This window comes from Tachysurus fulvidraco, chromosome 8, assembly GCF_022655615.1.
Source record: "Tachysurus fulvidraco isolate hzauxx_2018 chromosome 8, HZAU_PFXX_2.0, whole genome shotgun sequence".
Taxonomy (NCBI): domain Eukaryota; kingdom Metazoa; phylum Chordata; class Actinopteri; order Siluriformes; family Bagridae; genus Tachysurus; species Tachysurus fulvidraco.
Window position 1 is genome coordinate 535,001 of NC_062525.1, and position 22,500 is coordinate 557,500.

At 42.1% G+C, this 22,500-nt stretch overlaps 1 protein-coding gene across 5 annotated transcripts in view; it reads left to right on the forward strand.

The window, feature by feature from the left end:
• pald1a (phosphatase domain containing paladin 1a) overlaps nt 1-22,500 on the forward strand; it is a 49,109-nt gene that overhangs the window by 22,678 nt on the left and 3,931 nt on the right. For all 5 annotated transcript variants that reach the window (XM_047817495.1, XM_027133968.2, XM_047817497.1 and 2 more), the window contains 14 exons: nt 1,253-1,417; nt 5,451-5,611; nt 6,252-6,327; nt 6,413-6,579; nt 6,873-6,969; nt 12,141-12,245; nt 12,370-12,465; nt 12,638-12,772; nt 13,495-13,611; nt 13,789-13,968; nt 14,089-14,286; nt 15,097-15,237; nt 15,664-15,735; nt 15,855-15,995. In XM_047817495.1, coding sequence (XP_047673451.1) covers nt 1,253-1,417; nt 5,451-5,611; nt 6,252-6,327; nt 6,413-6,579; nt 6,873-6,969; nt 12,141-12,245; nt 12,370-12,465; nt 12,638-12,772; nt 13,495-13,611; nt 13,789-13,968; nt 14,089-14,286; nt 15,097-15,237; nt 15,664-15,735; nt 15,855-15,995 — 1,851 coding nt within the window. The remainder of the gene's footprint in view (nt 1-1,252; nt 1,418-5,450; nt 5,612-6,251; nt 6,328-6,412; nt 6,580-6,872; nt 6,970-12,140; nt 12,246-12,369; nt 12,466-12,637; nt 12,773-13,494; nt 13,612-13,788; nt 13,969-14,088; nt 14,287-15,096; nt 15,238-15,663; nt 15,736-15,854; nt 15,996-22,500) is intronic.

Here is a 22,500-nt window from a genome sequence, read left to right on the forward strand (position 1 = left end):
GGCAGCGATATGGCGTCTCCCCCTCCGGGGGGCCGCGATATGGCGTCTCACCCTCCGGGGGGCAGCGATATGGCGTCTCACCCTCCGGGGGCAGCACTTTCCCTCTCACCCCGGAATGGTCTCCAGTGTGTTCCGTATATAAACGCGTCAATGGAGGATGTTGTTAATGACTGGTATACTCTACACTCTACACTGAACTCTACACTGGACTCTACACTGGACTCTACACTGGACTCTGCACTGAACTCTACACTGGACTCTACACTGAACACTACACTGGACTCTACACTGAACACTACACTGGACTCTACACTGAACTCTACACTGGACTCTACACTGGACTCTACACTGGACTCTGCACTGAACTCTACACTTAACTCTACACTGGACGCTGCACTTAACTCTACACTGGACTCTACACTGAACACTACACTGGACTCTACGCTGGACTCTACGCTGAACACTACACTGGACTCTACACTGGACGCTACACTGAACTTTACACTGTACTCTGCACTGAACTCTACACTTAACTCTACACTGGACGCTACACTGAACTCTACACTGGACTCTACACTGAACACTACACTGGACTCTACGCTGGACTCTACGCTGGACTCTACACTGGACTCTACACTGGACTCTACACTGGACTCATGGACTGTCACTAGAGGTCATTACGTCTGGAACCCTTCATGAAGACACCAGTTAAGGACGTGTTCCTTGGAGTTGCCAGCGTACAGATTTAACTTTTTCTCCCAGTTAAAACCCTTAAAGAAGTGGAGACTAAACACCGAGTTTGGAGACATTTTGGAGACATTTTGGAGACATTTTGGAGACATTTTGGAGACATTTTGGAGAGTACAAATCCCTTCTACAACACTTAGCTATTGATCACATCGTGGTTAGTTATGACACTGAGTACTGTATGTGGGATATAATAATCATTTCTTATAAAGTTAAATACAATGTTTGTTTAATTCTTTCTTATAATGATCTGCTTTTTTGTATTGATTTTCTAAGTTGCTACAGTATGATATTATGTTCTTTCTTTCTTTCTTTCTTTCTTTCTTTCTTTCTTTCTTTCTTTCTTTCTTTCTTTCTCTTTTATTTATTTACACATTTATTTCTGTATATATATCTTGCCTTTTTCCTGTTTTTGTCTGATACGTCTACATAGTTTAATTTGTACTGAATGGGTGTTTTACCAAAAGTCTCTTTCTCTCTCCACCCCCCACCCCCCACCCCGCAGGAGGTGATAGTTTTCTGTGTAAGGGAGGAGCCGGTGGTGTTCCTGTGTGTGGAGGATGACTTTGTTCCGTACACTCCAAGGAAAAAAGAGAACCTGCATGAAAACCTTCAGGGTCTGAGTAAGAACATTCATGTGGAGAACCTCGAACTTAACATCAGGAAAGAGGTGACAATACACACACTAATGCACATTAATACACACATTAATACACACTGTAACACACACTAATGCACATTAATACACACATTAATACACACTGTAACACACACTAATGCACATTAATACACACTGTAACACACACTAATGCACATTAATACACACATTAATACACACTGTAACACACACTAATGCACATTAATACACACTGTAACACACACTAATGCACATTAATACACACTGTAACACACACTAATGCACATTAATACACACATTAATACACACTGTAACACACACTAATGCACATTAATACACACTGTAACACACACTAATGCACATTAATACACACTGTAACACACACTAATGCACATTAATACACACTGTAACACACACTAATGCACATTAATACACACATTAATACACACTGTAACACACACTAATGCACATTAATACACACTGTAACACACACTAATGCACATTAATACACACATTAATACACACTGTAACACATACACACTGTAACACACACTAATACACACTGTAACACATACACACTGTAACACACACTAATACACACTAACACACTAATACACACTGTAACACATACACACACATACACACTGTAACACACACAAATACACACTGACACACTAATACACACTTTCCCACTGTACACACATGAAACTGTAACAATACACACTGTAACACACACTAATACACACTAACACATTACTACACACTGTAACACACACTAATACACACAATACACATAACTACACACTGTAACACACACTAATACACACAGTACACATTACTACACACTGTAACACACACTAATACACACTAACACATTACTACACACTGTAACACACACTAATACACACAGTACACATTACTACACACTAATACACACTGTAACACACACTAATACACACAGTACACATTACTACACACTGTAACACACACTAATACACACAGTACACATTAATACACACTGTAACACACACTAATACACACAGTACACATTACTACACACTGTAACACACACTAATACACACAGTACACATTAATACACACTGTAACACACACTAATACACACAGTACACATTACTACACACTGTAACACACACTAATACACACAGTACACATTACTACACACTGTAACACACACTAATACACACAGTACACATTAATACACACTGTAACACACACTAATACACACAGTACACATTACTACACACTGTAACACACACTAATACACACTAACACATTACTACACACTGTAACACACACTAATACACACAATACACATAACTACACACTGTAACACACACTAATACACACAGTACACATTACTACACACTGTAACACACACTAATACACACAGTACTCATTACTACACACTGTAACACACACTAATACACACTGTAACACACATTACTACACACTGTAACACACACTAATACACACTAACACATTACTACACACTGTAACACACACTAATACACACTGTAACACACACTAATACACACTGTAACACACACTAATACACACTGTAACACACACTAATACACACAGTACACATTAATACACACTGTAACACACACTAATACACACTAACACATTACTACACACTGTAACACACACTAATACACACACTAATACACACAGTACACATTAATACACACTGTAACACACACTAATACACACTGTAACACACACTAATACACACAGTACACATTAATACACACTGTAACACACACTAATACACACTGTAACACACACTAATACACACTGTAACACACACTAATACACACTGTAACACACACTAATACACACTGTAACACACACTAATACACACAGTACACATTACTACACACTGTAACACACTAATACACACTGTAACACACACTAATACACACTGTAACACACACTAATACACACAGTACACATTAATACACACTGTAACACACACTAATACACACTGTAACACACACTAATACACACAGTACACATTAATACACACTGTAACACACACTAATACACACTAACACATTACTACACACTGTAACACACACTAATACACACACTAATACACACAGTACACATTAATACACACTGTAACACACACTAATACACACTGTAACACACACTAATACACACTGTAACACACATTAATACACACTGTAACACACACTAATACACACTGTAACACACACTAATACACACAGTACACATTAATACACACTGTAACACACACTAATACACACTAACACATTACTACACACTGTAACACACACTAATACACACACTAATACACACAGTACACATTAATACACACTGTAACACACACTAATACACACTGTAACACACACTAATACACACAGTACACATTAATACACACTGTAACACACACTAATACACACAGTGTAACACTAATACACACAGTGTAACACACTAATACACACAGTGTAACACACTAATACACACAGTGTAACACACTAATACACACAGTGTAACACACTAATACACACAGTGTAACACACTAATACACACAGTGTAACACACTAATACACACAGTGTAACACTAATACACACAGTGTAACACACTAATACACACAGTGTAACACACTAATACACACAGTGTAACACACTAATACACACAGTGTAACACTAATACACACAGTGTAACACTAATACACACAGTACACATTAATACACACTGTAACACACACTAATACACACTAACACATTACTACACACTGTAACACACACTAATACACACACTAATACACACAGTACACATTAATACACACTGTAACACACACTAATACACACTGTAACACACACTAATACACACTGTAACACACATTAATACACACTGTAACACACACTAATACACACTGTAACACACACTAATACACACTGTAACACACACTAATACACACTGTAACACACACTAATACACACAGTACACATTACTACACACTGTAACACACACTAATACACACTGTAACACACACTAATACACACTGTAACACACACTAATACACACAGTATACATTAATACACACTGTAACACACACTAATACACACAGTACACATTACTACACACTGTAACACACACTAATACACACAGTACACATTAATACACACTGTAACACACACTAATACACACTGTAACACACACTAATACACACAGTACACATTACTACACACTGTAACACACACTAATACACACAGTACACATTACTACACACTGTAACACACACTAATACACACAGTACACATTACTACACACTGTAACACACACTAATACACACTAACACATTACTACACACTGTAACACACACTAATACACACTAACACATTACTACACACTGTAACACACACTAATACACACAGTACACATTAATACACACTGTAACACACACTAATACACACTGTAACACACACTAATACACACTGTAACACACACTAATACACACTGTAACACACACTAATACACACAGTATACATTAATACACACTGTAACACACACTAAGACACACAGTACACATTAATACACACTGTAACACACACTAATACACACAGTACACATTAATACACACTGGAACACACTAATACACACAGTACACATTACTACACACTGTAACACACACTAATACACACAGTACACATTAATACACACTGGAACACACTAATACACACAGTATACATTAATACACACTGTAACACACACTAAGACACACAGTACACATTAATACACACTGTAACACACACTAATACACACAGTACACATTAATACACACTGGAACACACTAATACACACAGTACACATTACTACACACTGTAACACACAGTACACATTACTACACACTGTAACACACAGTACTCATTACTACACACTGTAACACACAGTACTCATTACTACACACTGTAACACACAGTACACATTACTACACACTGTAACACACAGTACACATTACTACACACTGTAACACACACTAATACACACTGTGTACTTGTGTATGTTTTCCAGCTGCATGACTTTGCCCGGCTGAATGAGAACACCTTCTACGTCTACAACAACGTAGAGCATTTTAAGGATGAACCTCAGAGGATCCTCATCACCTGTGAAGAGGACATTCACGTCACTGAAGAGGTCTACAAGAGACCTATTTTCACCCTGCCGTCTTACAGGTCACTACTGTACACACAGCTTCATCATAACACAACACACTGCAGCACTACACAATATAACAGAACGTAATTATAAATACATGCTTCCAGGGTTTCCCGCAGCACTTTGCAGTTCAGGTGACCCGCCTAAGCTCGGAAGCCCTACCGCCTTAACGAGGGCGTCCAAAAAAATAATAATATTCCGCTGCACAAAAGGCCGTCAAGTGCATGTCAGAGTAGACAGATGCGCTTTACACCGCGAGCGTGCACGTGCACCACACGGCCGAAATGAGAGAAAGATGTGGTCCGTCACTGTGTAGAGGATAACTAGCGTGTTGATAAAACACGTGTCCGCAAAATTTTGTATGTATTTAAATTTTATATATAGTGTTAAATAAATAATTTTTAAATGTAGTACAGAGTCTGTGGAATATCTCGCAAAGAAGCGCTGCCCCGCCCTTAGCCCCGCCCACCCGCCAAACCCTAACATCTTAACTAACAAATTTTCTGCGGGAAACCCTGTGCTTCTTTAAGCAGTGGTGCTGGGGCTCTTTATCCCACCTACGTCATATTTCTAAACCGTTCATATGAAATGTTTTTCTTTCTTTGGTGAAGTTATTTGCATTGTGTTGTTTATTGTGATGGTGATCGTGTCCTGCAGGTATCACCGCCTGCCCCTGCCAGTAGAGGGCGCCCCATTGGAGGAGCAGTTTGACGCCTTTGTGAACGTGTTAAAGGTAAGCACTACCTACTAATCTTAGGGGTCCAAGCACTTACTAACCCTTAATGCGTACTACTCCGGTTCTTTCCGTGTGTCTGTAGGAGACTCCGAGTCTGTGTGTGAACGTGGGCGGAGCCTGTCCTCCCCCCGCCCTGCTGTTCAGCTGTCAGGTCGGTGTGGGTCGTACCAACGTGGCCATGATCCTGGGGACTCTGGTGGTGCAGAGAGTGATGGGAGATACAGAATCCTCACCATCTACACACACACTGTAAGACCATACACTAATAAGTATTTGTTTAATTAAATATCAGATTTACAACATTTTTATGTCAAAATAAATAAATTATAATTAAAATGCCATGTTTATGTGGTAAAGATTTCTCTCCTGTATAACGCATGAACCTGCTGATCATTACATTGTGTCTTGGGTTGGACTTCTAAATTATTAACATTTATTTAGTTATCTAAAAACATCTAAGTGACAATAATGACAAACAGTGATGATGATGATGATGGAAAATAAATAAATAATAATAATGTTTACTTGTATGTCTGTTGCAGTGATGAGGAAAAATCAAACCCTGAGGCGAAAGTTCACTTCCGGGTCATCGATGCTCTCATCAGAAAGCTGCCTAAAGGTCAACAAGTTGTAGATGAGGTCAGAGGTCACTGCTGTTCTGTTCTGTCACCTACAACTGAGGAACAATTTTCTTCTTTCTGGATTTTAATCTAAATATTTAGGGAAAGGAACTGTAACAGTGTAGAGTTGTGTAACAGTGTAGAGTTGTGTAAGTAACAGTGTAGAGTTGTGTAAGTAACAGTGTAGAGTTGTGTGTGTAACAGTGTAGAGTTGTGTGTGTAACAGTGTAGAGTTGTGTAACAGTGTAGAGTTGTGTAAGTAACAGTGTAGAGTTGTGTAAGTAACAGTGTAGAGTTGTGTGTGTAACAGTGTAGAGTTGTGTGTGTAACAGTGTAGAGTTGTGTAACAGTGTAGAGTTGTGTGTGTGTAACAGTGTAGAGTTGTGTGTGTAACAGTGTAGAGTTGTGTAACAGTATAGAGTTGTGTAACAGTGTAGAGTTGTGTGTGTGTGTAACAGTGTAGAGTTGTGTGTGTGTAACAGTGTAGAGTTGTGTAACAGTGTAGAGTTGTGTGTGTGTGTAACAGTGTAGAGTTGTGTGTGTGTAACAGTGTAGAGTTGTGTAACAGTGTAGAGTTGTGTTACAGTGTAGAGTTGTGTAACAGTGTAGAGTTGTGTAACAGTGTAGAGTTGTGTGTGTGTAACAGTGTAGAGTTGTGTAACAGTGTAGAGTTGTGTGTGTGTAACAGTGTAGAGTTGTGTGTGTGTAACAGTGTAGAGTTGTGTAACAGTGTAGAGTTGTGTTACAGTGTAGAGTTGTGTAACAGTGTAGAGTTGTGTGTGTGTTACAGTGTAGAGTTGTGTAACAGTGTAGAGTTGTGTGTGTGTGTAACAGTGTAGAGTTGTGTTACAGTGTAGAGTTGTGTTACAGTGTAGAGTTGTGTTATAGTGTAGAGTTGTGTTATAGTGTAGAGTTGTGTAACAGTGTAGAGTTGTGTGTGTAACAGTGTAGAGTTGTTACAGTGTAGAGTTGTTACAGTGTAGAGTTGTGTGTGTAACAGTGTAGAGTTGTGTGTGTGTAACAGTGTAGAGTTGTGTGTGTGTAACAGTGTAGAGTTGTGTGTGTAACAGTGTAGAGTTGTGTTACAGTGTAGAGTTGTGTTACAGTGTAGAGTTGTTATAGTGTAGAGTTGTGTGTGTGTGTAACAGTGTAGAGTTGTGTGTGTAATAGTGTAGAGTTGTGTGTGTAACAGTGTAGAGTTGTGTTACAGTGTAGAGTTGTGTTACAGTGTAGAGTTATTATAGTGTAGAGTTGTGTGTGTGTAACAGTGTAGAGTTGTGTGTGTGTAACAGTGTAGAGTTGTGTGTGTGTTACAGTGTAGAGTTGTGTTACAGTGTAGATTTGTGTTACAGTGTAGATTTGTGTTACAGTGTAGAGTTGTGTTACAGTGTAGAGTTGTGTGTGTGTTACAGTGTAGAGTTGTGTGTGTGTAACAGTGTAGAGTTGTGTTACAGTGTAGAGTTGTGTTACAGTGTAGAGTTGTGTGTGTAACAGTGTAGAGTTGTGTGTGTAACAGTGTAGAGTTGTGTGTGTAACAGTGTAGAGTTGTGTGTGTAACAGTGTAGAGTTGTGTGTGTAACAGTGTAGAGTTGTGTTACAGTGTAGATTTGTGTTACAGTGTAGAGTTGTGTGTGTGTAACAGTGTAGAGTTGTGTGTGTGTAACAGTGTAGAGTTGTGTTACAGTGTAGAGTTGTGTGTGTGTAACAGTGTAGAGTTGTGTGTGTGTAACAGTGTAGAGTTGTGTGTGTGTAACAGTGTAGAGTTGTGTTACAGTGTAGAGTTGTGTTACAGTGTAGAGTTGTGTTACAGTGTAGAGTTGTGTAAGTAACAGTGTAGAGTTGTGTGTGTAACAGTGTAGAGTTGTGTAACAGTGTAGAGTTGTGTAACAGTGTAGAGTTGTGTAAGTAACAGTGTAGAGTTGTGTAAGTAACAGTGTAGAGTTGTGTAAGTAACAGTGTAGAGTTGTGTGTGTAACAGTGTAGAGTTGTGTGTGTAACAGTGTAGAGTTGTGTAACAGTGTAGAGTTGTGTGTGTGTAACAGTGTAGAGTTGTGTGTGTGTAACAGTGTAGAGTTGTGTGTGTGTAACAGTGTAGAGTTGTGTGTGTGTAACAGTGTAGAGTTGTGTGTGTGTAACAGTGTAGAGTTGTGTAACAGTGTAGAGTTGTGTAACAGTGTAGAGTTGTGTGTGTGTAACAGTGTAGAGTTGTGTGTGTGTAACAGTGTAGAGTTGTGTGTGTAACAGTGTAGAGTTGTGTAACAGTGTAGAGTTGTGTGTGTGTGTAACAGTGTAGAGTTGTGTGTGTGTAACAGTGTAGAGTTGTGTAACAGTGTAGAGTTGTGTTACAGTGTAGAGTTGTGTAACAGTGTAGAGTTGTGTAACAGTGTAGAGTTGTGTGTGTGTTACAGTGTAGAGTTGTGTAACAGTGTAGAGTTGTGTGTGTGTGTGTAACAGTGTAGAGTTGTGTTACAGTGTAGAGTTGTGTTACAGTGTAGAGTTGTGTTATAGTGTAGAGTTGTGTTATAGTGTAGAGTTGTGTAACAGTGTAGAGTTGTGTGTGTAACAGTGTAGAGTTGTTACAGTGTAGAGTTGTTACAGTGTAGAGTTGTGTGTGTAACAGTGTAGAGTTGTGTGTGTGTAACAGTGTAGAGTTGTGTGTGTGTAACAGTGTAGAGTTGTGTGTGTAACAGTGTAGAGTTGTGTTACAGTGTAGAGTTGTGTTACAGTGTAGAGTTGTTATAGTGTAGAGTTGTGTGTGTGTGTAACAGTGTAGAGTTGTGTGTGTAATAGTGTAGAGTTGTGTGTGTAACAGTGTAGAGTTGTGTTACAGTGTAGAGTTGTGTTACAGTGTAGAGTTATTATAGTGTAGAGTTGTGTGTGTGTAACAGTGTAGAGTTGTGTGTGTGTAACAGTGTAGAGTTGTGTGTGTGTTACAGTGTAGAGTTGTGTTACAGTGTAGATTTGTGTTACAGTGTAGATTTGTGTTACAGTGTAGAGTTGTGTTACAGTGTAGAGTTGTGTGTGTGTTACAGTGTAGAGTTGTGTGTGTGTAACAGTGTAGAGTTGTGTTACAGTGTAGAGTTGTGTTACAGTGTAGAGTTGTGTTACAGTGTAGAGTTGTGTTATAGTGTAGAGTTGTGTAACAGTGTAGAGTTGTGTGTGTAACAGTGTAGATTTGTGTTACAGTGTAGATTTGTGTTACAGTGTAGAGTTGTGTGTGTGTGTGTTAGTGTTGAGTTGTGTGTGTAACAGTGTAGAGTTTTGTGTGTGTAACAGTGTAGAGTTGTTTTACAGTGTAGATTTGTGTTACAGTGTAGAGTTGTGTTACAGTGTAGAGTTGTGTGTGTGTAACAGTGTAGAGTTGTGTGTGTGTAACAGTGTAGAGTTGTGTTACAGTGTAGAGTTGTGTTACAGTGTAGAGTTGTGTGTGTGTAACAGTGTAGAGTTGTGTGTGTGTGTAACAGTGTAGAGTTGTGTTACAGTGTAGAGTTGTGTTACAGTGTAGAGTTGTGTTACAGTGTAGAGTTGTGTGTGTGTTACAGTGTAGAGTTGTGTGTGTGTAACAGTGTAGAGTTGTGGGTGTGTAACAGTGTAGAGTTGTGTTACAGTGTAGAGTTGTGTGTGTGTAACAGTGTAGAGTTGTGTGTGTAACAGTGTAGAGTTGTGTTACAGTGTAGATTTGTGTTACAGTGTAGAGTTGTGTGTGTGTAACAGTGTAGAGTTGTGTGTGTGTAACAGTGTAGAGTTGTGTGTGTGTAACAGTGTAGAGTTGTGTTACAGTGTAGAGTTGTGTGTGTGTAACAGTGTAGAGTTGTGTGTGTGTAACAGTGTAGAGTTGTGTGTGTGTAACAGTGTAGAGTTGTGTTACAGTGTAGAGTTGTGTGTAACGTGTAGAGTTGTGTGTGTAACGTGTAGAGTTGTGTGTGTAACGTGTAGAGTTGTGTGTGTACACTGTTACACACACAACACTACACTGTTACACACACAACTCTACACTGTTAGAGTTGTGTGTGTAACAGTGTAGAGTTGTGTGTGTAACAGTGTAGAGTTGTGTGTAACAGTGTAGAGTTGTGTGTAACAGTGTAGAGTTGTGTGTAATGCTGTAATGATTAGAACACTATAGAACTGCAGAGACTTTCACTGAGTTCTAAATGTGTTAGAGTTTAAATTCATGTGACGTCACAAAGCAGCTTTACAGGAACATAAACAAAAAGTTATTATAAAGATTAATATAAAGATTAATATAATATAAAAGTCCCAGATTAATATTAGTTATATATAAATGTGTATGTATTTATCCCTAATGAACAAGTCTGAGGTGACTCAGGTGACTGTGGGGAGGAAAAACTCCCTTAGATGGTAAAGGAAGGAACCTTGAGAGGAACCAGACTCAAAGGGGAACCTCATCCTCATCTGGGTGACACTGGGGGTGTGATTATATAACCTCATCCTCATCTGGGTGACACTGGGGGTGTGATTATATAACCTCATCCTCATCTGGGTGACACTGGGGGTGTGATTATATAACCTCATCCTCATCTGGGTGACACTGGGGGTGTGATTATATATATACAGTCTGATAAATGTTGTAGTGATGACGAGGTTGTTGTCCTCATACACCACATGGATGTTTCTCAGCTTGGCAGTAACCCTAAGGTGAAGCAGGTTGTGTGTGTTACAGTGTAGAGTTGTGTGTGTTACAGTGTAGAGTTGTGTGTGTAACAGTGTAGAGTTGTGTGTGTTACAGTGTAGAGTTGTGTGTGTTACAGTGTGGAGTTGTGTGTTACAGTGTAGAGTTGTGTGTGTAACAGTGTAGAGTTGTGTGTGTTACAGTGTAGAGTTGTGTGTGTTACAGTGTAGAGTTGTGTGTGTTACAGTGTAGAGTTGTGTGTGTAACAGTGTAGAGTTGTGTGTGTAACAGTGTAGAGTTGTGTGTGTTACAGTGTAGAGTTGTGTGTGTTACAGTGTAGAGTTGTGTGTGTTACAGTGTAGAGTTGTGTGTGTAATGTGGTGATAGGATTGTGAAGGTCTTTCACTGTCGGGCTACTAGTGACTGTACAGGAGTGTGTGAGAGCTTCTGTGTACTGGTTTAAGATCTCAAGGGAACCAGCAGGAATAAAAGTGTTTAATGTACATTGTTGTTGTTGTTGTTGTTGTTGTTGATGATGTTGTTGTTGTTTGTGTGTTCAGGTGGATCGAGCTGTAAGTCTTTGTTCTGAAATGCACAACATTAAAGATGCTATTCATGAGAACAAGAAGAAGCTGGAGGCCATCGCAGAGGATTATCAAACCCAGGTCAGATAAGCTCTAAAACCTAAATCTACACCCTAAACCGTGAGTTATTGTTAAACACCTGTGTGTGTGTGTGTGTGTGTGTGTGTGTGTGTGTGTGTGTGTGTGTGTGTGTGTGTGTGTGTAGGGAAACAGTACAAAGCTGTACTTCCTACAAAGACTGATTCAGAGTTTGGAACTTTATTTCTACCTGATCCTCTTCAACGCCTACCTGCATGAACAGGTACACACACACACACACACACACACACATGCACACACACACACGTTTCATTAATTTGTCACTGTCTGTTTTGTTTGTTATTCTCTTTCACTCTCTATTGTTTCACATCCATTACAATCCATCATGTCTCTCCATTAGTGTCTTTTTGTTTGTCTCCATGGCAACGCCGCAGTATCCACTTGCTTTTTCTCGGAGTTTCAGCCAGTGGCTCTGTGCGAATGCCTGGGTGTACCGCCTCCTGTCCTGCCTCAACCAATCAGAGCTCAGCGCACCTGCTGACCTCATCACAAAAGGAGCCAGAGTCCTGGTGAGGGACCACACACACACACACACACACACACACACACACACACAATTAAAGCACACTGCAACACGTTACGCTACATTATCTAAATGTCAAATCTAAATGACTAAACACCAGACGTAATGTTTCTACTGACAGACCATATTTTGGGGTGAATTATAGTTATTATACACTGTGTGTTTATTGTGGTTGTGTGTGTGAGGTATTATACACTGTGTGTTTATTGTGGTTGTGTGTGTGAGGTATTATACACTGTGTGTTTATTGTGGTTGTGTGTGTGTGAGGTATTATACACTGTGTGTTTATTGTGGTTGTGTGTGTGTGAGGTATTATACACTGTGTGTTTATTGTGGTTGTGTGTGTGAGGTATTATACACTGTGTGTTTATTGTGGTTGTGTGTGTGAGGTATTATACACTGTGTGTTTATTGTGGTTGTGTGTGTGAGGTATTATACACTGTGTGTTTATTGTGGTTGTGTGTGTGAGGTATTATACACTGTGTTTATTGTGGTTGTGTGTGTGAGGTATTATACACTGTGTGTTTATTGTGGTTGTGTGTGTGAGGTATTATACACTGTGTTTATTGTGGTTGTGTGTGTGTGAGGTATTATACACTGTGTTTATTGTAGTTGTGTGTGTGTGAGGTATTATACACTGTGTTTATTGTAGTTGTGTGTGTGAGGTATTATACACTGTGTTTATTGTAGTTGTGTGTTGATGTGCAGGTGGCTGATGAATTCTTGGCTCCAGATGTTCTCCTCACTGTAAAGGAAATGAAGGTGGCAAATTTCAGACGAGTGTCTAAAATGCCCATCTACGGAATGGCACAACCTACAGCCGAGGTACGTCAGCCCTGCATCAGCACGGAGGGGGCGGAGCCTAACCATGCACATATCAGAGTGTGTTGTATTCATATGCTGTGATTGTGTCACACTGATGTTCTGGGCAGGTTCCACTGTGGGGCCGCTTACATTCCTGAGTGATGTTTGGTGTCAGTGATGATTTGTGTTTGGTGTCAGGCGGTGGGTGTGGTCCTGTCTTACCTGGCAGATGAGAGGAGGCGGTATTCTGTGGTGCTTTGGGTGTGTGTGCAGGATGAGCTGGTGTTGGAGTGTAACGGTCAGATCTTCTGCCCCAGAGAGCCGACATGTCCTGAGCAAAACATCTCGGTGTACAGGGCATCAGCTCAGGAGATAGAGGTACAGCTCCTCATGACCACTGGGGAATCTCTCTGCTGCTGCTGCTGCTGCTGTGTCCATTAAATGGTGTGTGTGTGTGTGTGTGTGTGTGTGTGTGTGTGTGTGTGTGTGTGTGTGTAGGAGCTGGAGTGTTCCCTGAAGGAGGAGGTGTTAGGTTCTCAGAAGTGGTTGGAGGTGATTCTGGAGAAGGAAAAGCAGATGAAGATGTTTAAAGGCTGCAGGACTTTACAGGAGATCTTCAGCACACACAAGCAGACTCATGAAGGCCTGCAGTACACACGCATCCCTCTGCCTGAGTGTGCAGCACCTAGAGAGGAGGTACACACACACACACACACACACACACACACACACACACACACACACACACACACACACACACACATACACACACATATACATACTGTATACACACACACAGACACTCACACACATGCACACACACATACACACACACAGACACACATACACATACTGTACACACACACACACATACACATACTGTACACACACACACACACATACACGTACTGTACACACACACACGCACACACACGCACACACACACATGCACACACACACACACACACACACAGAGACACACATACACATACTGTACACACACAGACACACAGACACAGACATCCATACACACACATATACACACACACATACACACACACAGACCCACATACAGACACACACATACGCACACACAGACACTCACACACATGCACACACACATACACACACACAGACACACATACACATACTGTACACACACAGACACACATACACACACAGACACAGACATCCATACACACACATATACACACACACATACACACACACAGACCCACATACAGACACACACATACGCACACACACAGACCCACACACAGACAGACACACACAAACACACACACACACACACCTGTGTATGTGCAGTGTTTGCTCTGGGTCAGAGAATCCAGAGTTGGCGTTGGAGTTGCTCTCTCCTCTACACTGTCAGGACTCCTTCTGACCTCTAGTGGTGAGCTGCAGTACACCATCTCTAACCTGTGTGTGTGTGTGTGTGTGTGTGTGTGTGTGTGTGTGTGTGTGTGTGTGTGTGTGTGTGTGTTACAGGACTTTGACAGACTGCTGGATGTGATGAAGAGTGTGTTAGCTGAAGACTCTCATGCTGCGTTTGTGTTTAATTGTTCAAGCGGCGGTGGCAGGAGCACCACAGCCATGACCATCGCCACACTCACACTGTGGCACTTTAATGTACACCAATAATTACACATCTGTCTAAACGTATCATTTTATATTTAATAACAATGTTTTTATTTAAATAATAATTACCTAAAAATATTTCTGCAATTTGTCCAGTTAGTGTATTTATTCCACTTTTTGATATTAATGTTTATTTTTTCAACAAGTTTTCATATTTATCTGTTTGCTTTATATTATTTTTATTAATATTTATTCAGATTGTTTTTATTGTAGATTTTATGCAGTGATGTTTTTTTTGTTGTTGTTATTTTTGTATTATCTTTTTTTCTCTGTGGATATTTACTTTAATCTATTTCCTTTTTAGACATTTAGGGGAAGGTGCACTGTTAATGTGTGTGTGTGTGTGTGTGTGTGTGTGTGTGTGTGTGTGTGTGTGTGTGTGTGTGTGTGTGTGTGTGTGTGTGTGTGTGTGTACAGGGCTTCCCTGACTTTGGGGAGGATGAAATTGTCAGTGTTCCTGATGCTAAATACACCAAGGGGGAGTTTGAGGTAATTTGGTTTAGTAATGTTCTTCTTCTGTTGTTTTATTATAGAAATCTGTTTATCTGAAGTGTGTGTGTGTGTGTGTGTGTGTGTGTGTGTGTGTGTGTGTGTGTGTGTGTGTGTAGGTGGTGATGCGTTTGATCAGAATCCTCCCTGATGGTCACAGGATGAAGAGAGAGGTTGATATTGCACTGGATTCAGTAAGTGAGACGATGACGCCTATGCACCATCACCTGAGGGAGATCATCATCTGCACATACAGACAGGTAGGGGGCGCTGTGACCACACCCAAACACTGTAACACACACAGGTAGGGGGCGCTGTGACCACACCCAAACACTGTAACACACACAGGTAGGGGGCGCTGTGACCACACCCAAACACTGTAACACACACAGGTAGGGGGCGCTGTGACCACACCCAAACACTGTTACACACACAGGTAGGGGGCGCTGTGACCACACCCAAACACAGTAACACACACAGGTAGGGGGCGCTGTGACCACACCCAAACACTGTAACACACACAGGTAGGGGGCGCTGTGACCACACCCAAACACTGTAACACACACAGGTAGGGGGTGCTGTGACCACACCCAAACACTGTAACACACACAGGTAGGGGGTGCTGTGACCACACCCAAACACTGTAACACACACAGGTAGGCGCGCTGTGACCACACCCAAACACTGTAACACACACAGGTAGGGGGCGCTGTGACCACACCCAAACACTGTAACACACACAGGTAGGGGGCGCTGTGACCACACCCAAACACTGTAACACACACAGGTAGGGGGCGCTGTGACCACACCCAAACACTGTAACACACACAGGTAGGGGGCGCTGTGACCACACCCAAACACTGTAACACACACAGGTAGGCGCGCTGTGACCACACCCAAACACTGTAACACACACAGGTAGGGGGCGCTGTGACCACACCCAAACACTGTTACACACACAGGTAGGGGGCGCTGTGACCACACCCAAACACAGTAACACACACAGGTAGGGGGCGCTGTGACCACACCCAAACACTGTAACACACACAGGTAGGGGGTGCTGTGACCACACCCAAACACTGTAACACACACAGGTAGGGGCACTGTGACAACACCCAAACACTGTGGCGCTGTGACCACACCCAAACACTGTAACACACACAGGTAGGGGGCGCTGTGACCACACCCAAACACTGTAACACACACAGGTAGGGGGCGCTGTGACCACACCCAAACACTGTAACACACACAGGTAGGGGGCGCTGTGACCACACCCAAACACTGTAACACACACAGGTAGGGGGCGCTGTGACCACACCCAAACACTGTAACACACACAGGTAGGGGGCGCTGTGACCACACCCAAACACTGTAACACACACAGGTAGGGGGCGCTGTGACCACACCCAAACACTAACACACACAGGTAGGGGGCGCTGTGACCACACCCAAACACTGTAACACACACAGGTAGGGGGCGCTGTGACCACACCCAAACACTGTAACACACACAGGTAGGGGGCGCTGTGGACATTATAAAATCTTAAGGGAAATTTGTGAACTGTGCAGCAAACAAAGAATAAAGAGTCTCTGCAATGTCGCTGTTTTCCTGAAGATGGTGACAATGTCACATTTCAACCAGTTGCTGATAGAACGAGAGGCAGAGAGCTAAAGAGAGACAGAGAGAGAGAGGGAGAGAGAGAGAGACAGAGAGACGGGGGGGGGGTTAACGGATATCAGCAGGACAGATGGAGGGAGAGACCACAGAACATCTGCCAGAAAGGGTATGGAGCCAGGGAGGAGTGTGTGTGTGTGTGTGTGTGTGTGTGTGTGTGTGTGTGTGTGTGTGTGTGTGTGTGTGTGTGTGTGTGTGTGTGTGTGTGTGTGTGGATTGAGGAGTGGGCAGCTGATGTCCAGACTTGAGGACTCCACAAACTTACAGATAGAGACAGTATGTGAGAGAGAGAGAGAGAGAGAGAGAGAGAGAGAGAGAGAGAGAGAGAGAGAGAGAATAACCGACTTATCATTAATGAGTGAATCATTATAAACTCTGAGAGTGGGATTATAAATCATTATAAACATAAAATCCGTCTGATTCAATTTAATTTATTTGTATATCACTTTTAACAAATTCCCATTGTATTGAAGCAGCTTTACAGAAGTATGGAAACAGAAGAGAGAGAAAAAAGAATAAATAAGTGAATATATACAGTTAAAGTTTAACATTAAGTAAAAAAATATTAATTTAAAATATAAAACATTATATATCTATCCCTAATGAGCAAGCTGGAGGTGGTGAGGACAAATCCCCTGAGACCTTGAGAGGAACCAGACTCAGAAGTGAACCTCATCCCCATCTGGGTGACACTCTACAGTAAATAGTGTAAATGTAAATAATGTCCTTTCTACGACAGTTTATAACAGTGCAGCCGAGAGCTCCTGAGGAACTAATGGGTCATCATAACCTCTGAGTTCAGCTCAGACCTGCTGATAAAGACCAGAACATACAGCTGACTGACACAACATTGGTACAGAAGAAGACATGACAGTCTCCGGGTGGCTTCATACACAACAACCCCATGAGACACTGATGACCATGTAGATCAATCCCTGACAGGGTGACCACCGGGTGACGAGACTCCGACCAGGGGCAGAACATCAGGGTTGATGAAGTAGAGATGATCGAGCTAGGAACTTGTAACACTGGGAGCTCGGCAGTGGTGTATACAGCAAGAGAGAGGAGAAAATTGTTAGGTGTGATTGTAACCAGGTGATGGACAATGTACATTATGTGTAAAGTGCTATAAGTCTAGAGCCAGAAGGTGACACAGACATGAGGACTTCCTGGGATGTAAAGTGTCCCATCACTCCACAGTCTGTAAACCTGAGTGACTTGTGAAAACACTGAGAGTGGGGTTATAAATCATTATAAACACTGAGAGTGGGATTATAAATCATTATAATCACAGAGTGAGATTATAAATCATTATAAACACTGAGAGTGGGGTTATAAATCATTATAAACACTGAGAGTGGGGTTATAAATCATTATAAACACTGAGAGTGGGATTATAAATCATTATAAACACTGAGAGTGAGATTATAAATCATTATAAACACTGAGAGTGAGATTATAAATCATTATAAACACTGAGAGTGAGATTATAAATCATTATAAACACTGAGAGTGAGATTATAAATCATTATAAACACTGAGAGTGAGATTATAAATCATTACTCTTGAACTGTAGACTATATGCAAAATTCTTAAGGACTGTAGGAGTGACTCTGCATATGATGTAGAGCTTGTGTGTGTGTGTGGGTGTGTGTGTGTGTGTGTGTGTGTGTGTGTGTGTGTGTGTGTGTGTGTGTGTGGGTGTGTTTAGTGGAATGTGAGTCTGATTGGATCTCAGTTTGTTTGTCGATGTCTTCAGACCATCATCTTGCGTGTGTTTGTGTGTGTGTGTGTATGTGTGTGTATGTGTGTGTATGTATATGTGTGTGTGTGTGGTTAATAATAGTTTGTCTCTGTCTCTGTGCTCCATAATTTTTGATGTGTGTACACACACACACACACACACACACACACACACACACACACACACACACCCCGCTGCGTCACACTTGTATCTGCGGCTGGAAAGTACAGTAAGAAGCCGTCTGCAAAAGTCATTAAGAAACTTCATTTTATTTATTTTTTATTTTAAAAAAATGCAGTTACAGGAAGAGAGAGGAGCCACACACACACTCACACACACACACACACACACACACACACACACACACACACGCACTCACACACACTCTCTCACACATACACACACACACACACACTCTCTCACACACACTCTCTCACACACACACACATACTCACACACACACTCTCTCACACATACTCACACACACACTCACACACACTCTCTCACACATACACACACTCTCTCACACACACTCTCTCACACACACTCTCTCACACACACACATACTCACACACACACTCTCTCACACATACTCACACACACACTCACACACACTCTCTCACACATACACACACACACACACACTCTCTCTCACACACGCACACTCACACACACACACACACTCACACAAGCACACACACACACACTCACACTCACACACACACACACACACACACACACACGGCTTGGCTGTGACTCTAATAATGTGTGTCTCAGATCCTGCAGGTTTAGAGTTTTGTTGAGGTTTTTAGGTCCCTGTCATTATTGTCTGTGATATTTATAACAAATTCAGTTGTTTTTGTTTGTCAACATTTAAATGTTAGTGATTTATTGGGCTACAAAATCTTTAGTCGTTGGTCACTAAAGCATCGAACGGTTTGAGCATCAAATCCATGTGCTTCCTCCCAAACCTGGTCCAGCATGAAGGTAAGCTCCATGAAGACATGATGTGGAGGTGAAGGTTCGAGTGAAGAACTCGTGTGTCCTGCACTGAGCCCTGACTCTGACTCAACCCCACTCAACCCCAGACCTCCTCACCAACCCCACTGAACCCCAGACCTCCTCACCAACCCCACTGAACCCCAGACCTCCTCACCAACCCCACTGAACCCCAGACCTCCTCACCAACACCACTGAACCCCAGACCTCCTCACCAACCCCACTGAACCCCAGACTTCCTCACCAACCCCACTGAACCCCAGGCCTCCTCACCAACCCCACTGAACCCCAGACCTCCTCACCAACACCACTGAACCCCAGACCTCCTCACCAACTCCACTGAACCCCAGGCCTCCTCACCAACCCCACTGAACCCCACTGAACCCCAGGCCTCTTCACCAACCCCACTGAACCCCAGACCTCCTCACCAACCCCACTGAACCCCAGACCTCCTCACCAACACCAGTGTCTGATCTCACTAATGCTCTTGTAGCTGGACCATCACTAATCCCCACAGACAGAAGAGTGGAGATGATCAGATCAGATGGTGAATTAACACCTCTAGCAGAAACTAACGCTGAATAAACATCAGAATCTTCTCCACAGTAAAGATCTCACTGATCCCATAAAGTCTCTGTGGATCAGACAGCAGACCATCAGACACCATTAGGTTCTACACCAGACTCTAGTCTCTGACCTGTAAATACACAATAACCTACTGGCACTTTGCTATACATGTGACTCCATCTGCACTTGGTCTTTCACCATGGTGACCTTTAACCTTTTATGGCTTCAGAGCAGTAACAGCAGATGGAAAAAAAATTAGAGTTTCTCTGCTCTCTCTTTTCCTCCATCCCTCTATCCCTTGTTTTCCCCTGTGGGGAATGAGAGGAATTCTCTCTCTGTGTGTGTGTGTGTGTGTGTGTGTGTGTGTGTGTGTGTGTGTGTGTGTGTGTGTGTGTGTGTGTGTGTGTGTGTGTAAATGCCTTGGCCAAACTGCCTCCACATTTCTGGCATGGCCGTGTGTGTGTGTGTGTGTGTGTGTGTGTGTGTGTGTGTGTGTGTGTGTGTGTGTGTTGAAAATGAAGCTATTCCTCTTTATAATATTCCCTTCAGCATGACTGGTCACATAGTATTTGTGTGTGTGTTTTGCCTGACTGGTCATTTCCTGGTCGATGGTGTCTAATTATTTCCCACTGCTGGTGCTGTTGGATCTCAGACCCCTGTGTGAGGTGTTAGTGGGAATTATGGGGTTATAACACACCTGGTGTGTGTGTGTGTGTGTGTGTGTGTGTGTGTGTGTGTGTGTGTGTGTGTGTGTGTGTGTGTGTGTGTGTGTGTGTGTGTGTGTGTGTGTGTGTGTTTGGGGGGGTGTCAGTCTTGATGGAAAGAATTTGCCATGTGCTGTATGCTTCTGCACTGTTGGATGGAATTTAAGCACACACACACACACACACACACACACACACACACACACACACACACACACACACACACACACACACACAGCCATGAGAATACTGAAGACTACCGTAGTCATGTGTGTCTGGTTTCAGTCGTCTGTTGCTTTAGTCTGCAGCTGATGTGAGAAGAGTGTGGTCAACGTTTATGCTGCTAGTTTGTGTAAAAATGTGTGTGTGTGTGTATGTGTGTGTGTGTGTGTGTGTGTGTGTGTGTGTGTGTGTGTGTGTGTGTGTGCATGTGGGGGTGTGAGAGAGTTAGGTTTCACACATGACTTCCACATATTGGCATCATGATGATCCAGACACAGTGTGAGCATAAAAGAGAGAAAAAAGCGCCGTGTTTATAGACCCCTGAGAGAACAGGGCACTCAGGGTGAACAGGACACACACACACACACACACACACACACACACACACACGCACACACAACAGTTGATATCTTGATTGAAAATGTGTTAGCCACATAAACAACATGACTAAGGGTTAATTCATACTTTATTATCATGGAGTTTTTGTAATATTTAAAGCCTGTCGTATCTGCTGACCAATCAACACCCAGAACACACAGCCTTGGCCAATCAGAATCCACGCTGAGTTTACATCAGACCTGACAGATGTTGTTAATGATCACAGGATTCCCTGAGGAAGAGGCAGAAAGTTTCAGATCATTGTAATAGTAATGGTGAAGTGATAGAACCTGACTGATCTTCTGATCTCCACCACACCTTCAGCCTCAGACAGAGACGTGTACATTATAACGTCCTGATCTCCTCATGGTGAGCTGTGCTGTCATCTAAACACGGTTCCATCCAAGGAGAGCTTTTCTCTACGGTCACATGCGTCACTGTAGCTCTGGGGGTTTGTGAGGTTTGCTAACTCCTGT